This window comes from Lathyrus oleraceus, chromosome 2 (assembly GCF_024323335.1).
Source record: "Lathyrus oleraceus cultivar Zhongwan6 chromosome 2, CAAS_Psat_ZW6_1.0, whole genome shotgun sequence".
Classification (NCBI taxonomy): Eukaryota; Viridiplantae; Streptophyta; class Magnoliopsida; order Fabales; family Fabaceae; genus Lathyrus; species Lathyrus oleraceus.
This window is the reverse complement of record NC_066580.1, coordinates 227,565,753-227,571,410: the sequence shown is the minus strand read 5'-3', so window position 1 is coordinate 227,571,410 and position 5,658 is coordinate 227,565,753. Positions and strand designations below refer to the sequence as shown.

Sequence of the window (5,658 nt, the reverse complement as noted above, 5' to 3'; positions counted from 1 at the left end):
GAATAACCCCTATTCTAACACTTATAATCCAGGCTCGAAGAATCATCTGAATTTCTCCTTGAAAGGTCAGCAAGGGAATGTTCAAAAGCAGGGTCCCATTCAATATCAGAACCAACCACAACAATACCAACAACACTAATACTATCCACCATAACAACAAAATATCTGCAACAAGCACCCAAAAAGGCCGATTGGGAACCTGCCATTGAAAAGATGGCAAATCAAAATTCCCAATTCCAAGAAGAAACAAGAAATAATCAGAGGAACACTACTGCATCTATCAAAAATATTGAGGTTCAGATGGGTCAGATAGCACAACAAATAGCAGGTTCTCGAGCACAAGGTTCCCTATAAAGTGAAACAATACAAAATCCTAGAAATCATGAGAATGTTAATGTTGTCACGACAAGAAGACAGAAAATTGCTAAAGATGAAGAAGATAGGGCAACAAAGGATGACCATGTCATAGAGGTAGTTCTGGAAGTAAGGGAAAATAAGAAAAAGAAGAAGAAGTTATACCACTAGTAAATCCAATTGAAGAGAAAAAAAAAACTAACCAGTGATTAAGTTACCGTACCCTCAGAGAGTGACAAAGAAGGATTCAAAAGAGAAAGACTTTGAGAAATTCATCACAATGTTCAAAAAGTTAGAGATCAATATGCCTTTCTTCGAAGCACTCGAGCAAATGCCCATGTACTGAAAATTCATGAAAGAGGTAATCGCTAAAAAGAGACCAATAGGAGATGGGTCGGTAACCTTTAATGAAAAATGTAGTGCAATATCACCATGTAGGAGAATCTCAATCAAGCAGAAGGATCCTGGATCTGTCAGAGTCCCATGCACTATAAAAGACAAAACTTTTAAGAAGGTACTAATTGATTTTGGAGCTAGTGCGAGTTTAATGCCAGTATCAATCTACCAAAGGCTTGGTATTAGAAGTGTTGGTGATACAAGGACAAATTTGAAATTTGCAGATCATTCCAAAAAGAATGCATATGGGATAGTAGAAGATGTACTGGTGACAATAAAGCAATATAGTTTTCCAGATGATTTTGTGATCATAGACATACCTGAAGATGAAGAGACGCCTATCATTCTTGGTCGACCATTCATGCGGACAAGTCGATGCAATTTCGACAAAGACCATGGTACACTAACTTAAAAAGTTTATGATGATGAAATAACCTTGAATGTTCTTGAAAACGGGAAGCTAGAGGTTCCATGGCCCTTCTCCATGTGGGGAATTGATATGATTGGCATGATTGAGCCCAAAGCTTCGAAAGGACATCGTTTCATACTGGTGGCTATTGATTATTTCATAAAGTGGGTTGAAGCGACATCATACGAAAATGTGACCAAGCAAGTTATTGTAAGGTTTATCAAGAATCAGATTATATGTCGTTATGGTGTGCCAAGTAAGATCATTACTGATAATGGATCAAAATTGAACAATAATATGGTAGAAGCTCTTTGCAAAGACTTCAAGATTGCATATCATAATTCTTCTCCCTACAGACCCAAGATGAATGGGGTTGTTGAAGCCGCGAACAAGAACATCAAGAAGATTATTCAGAAGATGGTTGTGACGTATAAAGACTGACATGAGATGCTCCCATTTGTTTTGCATGGGTACCGGACATCCATCCGCACTTCAACAAGGGCATCCCCTTTCTCTCTTGTTTATGGCATGGAATCTGTGCTCCTCGTGGAGGTTGAGATCCCATCATTGTGTGTTTTGATGGAAGCTAAGTTGACAGAAGTTGCATGGTGCCAGACCAGATTTGACCAACTGAATTTGATTGGAGAGAAAAGATTGACTACCATGTGTCATGGTCAGTTATAACATCAAAGAATGAAGAAAGCTTTTGATAAGAAGGTCAAGCCTCGTGTGTTTAGAGAAGGTAACCTCGTGCTCAAGAATATTATATCCTTCAAACCCGATGCTATGGGCAAATGGACTCCTAATTATGAAGGCCCATATGTTGTTAAGAGAGCCTTTTTAGGCGGTGCTTTGATTCTTACAACTATGGATGGTGAAGAGTTCACTCGTCCCGTGAATGCCGATCCAGTCAAGAAATACTTTGCCTAAAAAAGAAAAGAACAACTCGCAAAGTTGAAAACCCGAAAAGACAGCTTAGGCAAAAATGAGCGTCTCGGCGGATTGAAAACTCGAAAGGGTGATCCAGGAAAAAGTTAGAGACATAAAACAGAAAATTTATCCCGGTAGATTAAGTACCCCACCTCGGGGCAATCTAGGCAAAAATTAGGGATTATGGCAAGTAACTGCATTCGGTTGGCTCTGATCATGGAAACCGGTTTTGAGTAAGTCATTTGGTTCTGATTCATCATTCTCAACTGAAGACAAGCACAATGGATGACTGAAGTTGGTAGAGAGAGTAGTGATCATTGTATTCAATGTAGCCCTTTTCCATGTGAATTACCATTTTCAACTTTGTAAAGATCTATGGAGTCTCGTCATTTACAGACTACCATTCTATTGAATAAAGTTGAGGTTTTATCAAATTGATTCTATTCTTATTTTACTTATGCTAAATAAAATTGAATTTTTATGATGATAATTTTAAAATAAATTAATGAATAATAATTGTTTTCTTAAAATAATACAAATAATCACTTTAAGAATAATCGATTCTAGTAAGGAATGTCAACAACAATCTGAGAACAGGTAAGTCTTGAAGTGTGAAACATTGTTGGTCTTCCCCAAGCAATTGGTTTGGTAGCTATTTTCCTCCCCAACAGTTCATCATTTATCCCCAGCCTGGTTGATGAGTTTCTCCCCGAATATTTAAGCATCCCCAGTCTCATCTCCAGTTGAGACTGATGATTGATCCCTTCTGCAAGTTCATGTTCCCCTGCTGTGGTACTTCTGCTTAGAATCCCCCAGTCTTGTGATTGGACCCTGGAGATCCGAAACCTCTATTTGGTTTCCATTTTTCATAATTGTGTTGCATAACTTTGGTAGTTTCTCCTTTGTGTGAATCAGATCCGGTTATCTTTGAAGGAGAATTGCGGTCCAAAACGCAGCGGAAATTAAAATTTTCTCCTTTAGAGATCCTTACGAATGGTCATGATCAGTGATAGAATATTTACCTCTTGTGACGATCGAAACCTTTGGTGCAAATCTCTTGTGAGGATCAAAACCTTTGATGCAAATCCACGAAGCGATCACGAACGTTGAACGATGACAACGTCTCTACTCAGTCCACACGAACGGTTTCCTTCAATCTCAGTGCTAGCTGGTACGAATGAAGGCTTTGAGTGAGAGAGAGAGAGAGGGTGAGAGAAAACGAAAAAAATGCAACCGCCAATAATGCTTTTGCACAAGGGTTCTATTTATAGAAACACTTGTGTGGGCTTCAAGCTAAAAGCCCACCTAAGTGTATTTTGGCCCATATATTATAATATGCCCAAAATCACTTAAGCCCATGGTACCTTACCATATTTCGTATTCTACTCAAGTACACCGTACCTTACGATGTTCTATAATTCACTTAAGGGCACCGTTCCTTACGGTATTCCTTAATTACTCTATCTCTCATCAATCCGTCCTTTGTGTGTGACCCTGTAGGTTTTCGCGGCGTTGGCAATTATATTAAATCATGTATTTAACATAATAAACAGTGAGCGGTATCTAGCAACACATCACTGCTACCCAAGACACGAAAATGTCATGTGATCTGACAATTCCTTTTGTGATAATACTCATGTGTATAATTACCCTTTTGCCCTTATGTCTATATTGAACACAAGGCATAGACCGTGTCATCCTTGTCTAGTTCAATATTGGGCCCATAGACATTTATCCTGTTATGCAGGATGGGCAAATTCCATCTAGGTCACTCATGTCCCTCAACATGCTTCGTGGAGTACCCATCAACTGTCTTTATGGTTATCCAGTTACGGACAACGTTGGATCAACAATAAAGCACTCGACTCTACATCTAGGATCCATAGTGGTTTCAGGTCGAAGAGTGGAATACACTATTATCACCATGAGAATAACTTATGACACTTTGCATAACTTTCTATATAGTATTCTCATAGCGGGTCAATCCGGTATAAATATTACTCTTAATATTCATACCTATGTTTAAGACTTAATAACTCTTTATCCATGATCCATGAGATGTGATCATCAGTCTACAAACATAATAGTCTTAATGCTTTAATGTTATCCCACTTCACACTAAAGCTCGACTACGGATACTTTAAGAATAGCGCCCTTATGTTTAATGTGTTCTCATGATTAAGTCACACTTAATACATTAAACGGACTATCTATTCTAGGGACTTTATTAATCAATAAAGAAAAAGCCTTTTATTAATTCGATACAAGTACCAAAAAGTATTGGCCTCTAGGGCTTACACCAACAATCTTTGCCTTGAAATTGGTTTATTTTGTGATTTCCAAGAAGAATTCGATGATTATTGAGAAATATGACGATCTTGGTCATAACATCCCCAACAATTTGCTTAAATCCTCATGCAGAGTTTTGCCTCTTGTATTCCCCCGTGTAATACCCCAAAATTTACCCTTCATTTTTCCTGGAAGCATGGGATTATGTTTTACACTTCATTAGCATCATATTAGGTCATACTGATTGCATACTGCATTAGTGACATGGAGATCAGGTTTTGATCGATCACTCCTTAACAGAAGGAGCCCAAACAAAGCAAGATTGAGAATTGGACTTCATTTTCTAAGTATACAAGTCTCAATGGTCTCAGGGGGGTCCAAGTATCTTATTATGGTCCTCAATTCATCAGTGAAGGATTCAAAGCTATCAGAGTGTTCATCTGGATTTAATCAGAAATTAGGGTTTCATGGCTACCTGCAACAAGCAATGTTTGGTTGGAAGTAGAGGAGCTCATCCATGTCATGATAAGAGAGGCATTTTGGCCTAGGAAGATTCACAATTATCTCAGAAAGATCCATTGGCAATCAGTGCAATCAGTTCCTGATCATTTTGCCCTAAAACTAGGGTTTGGTATAAAATCAGTTTATATCTGATTCTTTGGGTGAAACTCTTTTCCATGGCCCTCCATATGTCCACAAGGGTCTACATACAAAAAATCAGCTCTTTATTTGAGCTAGAAGTGCTTCAATTGATCAATGGAATCGGGAATCAGACAGTTTGGGAAAAGTCAACTGTGGGGCCAGAAAAGTCAACTCCTGACATTTTGAGAGTGGAATCTCAAAATCCATGCCTAGGGGATCCTACATGTGAAATTTGATCAAGGTTGGATCATGGATTCATCATTTAATCAGGAATTGGAAAAGTTACTTAATTTGGAAATGGTTGACTTTCCATTTAGGGTAAGTTTTCATGATCGTTGCACTCACTTTAAGCACATTTTGCTTCAAAGATAAAAGCTCCATTTGAAAATTTCTCCAACATGAAAGTTGTTCCTCTTGTTCCAAACTTTCAAGAGATATAAAGTTTGCTCCATTTGGATTAGAATTGAGAAAGTTATGCTTAGTCAAAGTGAGACATTTTTTAGGACACTTAGAAAAATTTCTAAGTCCAAAATCTTCAAAATTTGTCAAGACTTCTTGGCCAGTTTTCTTGCACTTCAAGGCATTATTTGAAAATACTTTCTTCACAACAATTGTACCTTGCCATGTCCTCTTTCACA

The 5,658-nt window shown here is 38.0% G+C and overlaps 1 protein-coding gene across 1 annotated transcript; it reads left to right on the top strand.

Moving 5' to 3' along the window:
• The first annotated feature begins 706 nt into the window (after window positions 1-706).
• Window positions 707-1,162, top strand: LOC127122690 (uncharacterized). Its single transcript, XM_051052988.1, has one exon. The coding sequence runs from the start codon at window positions 707-709 to the stop codon at window positions 1,160-1,162; it is 456 nt and encodes a 151-aa protein (XP_050908945.1).
• Window positions 1,163-5,658: the final 4,496 nt, after the last annotated feature.

Coding starts and splice junctions, on each gene's coding strand:
- LOC127122690 (XM_051052988.1), top strand. CDS start 707: ATGAAAGAGGTAATCGCTAAAAAGAGACCAATAGGAGATGGGTCGGTA.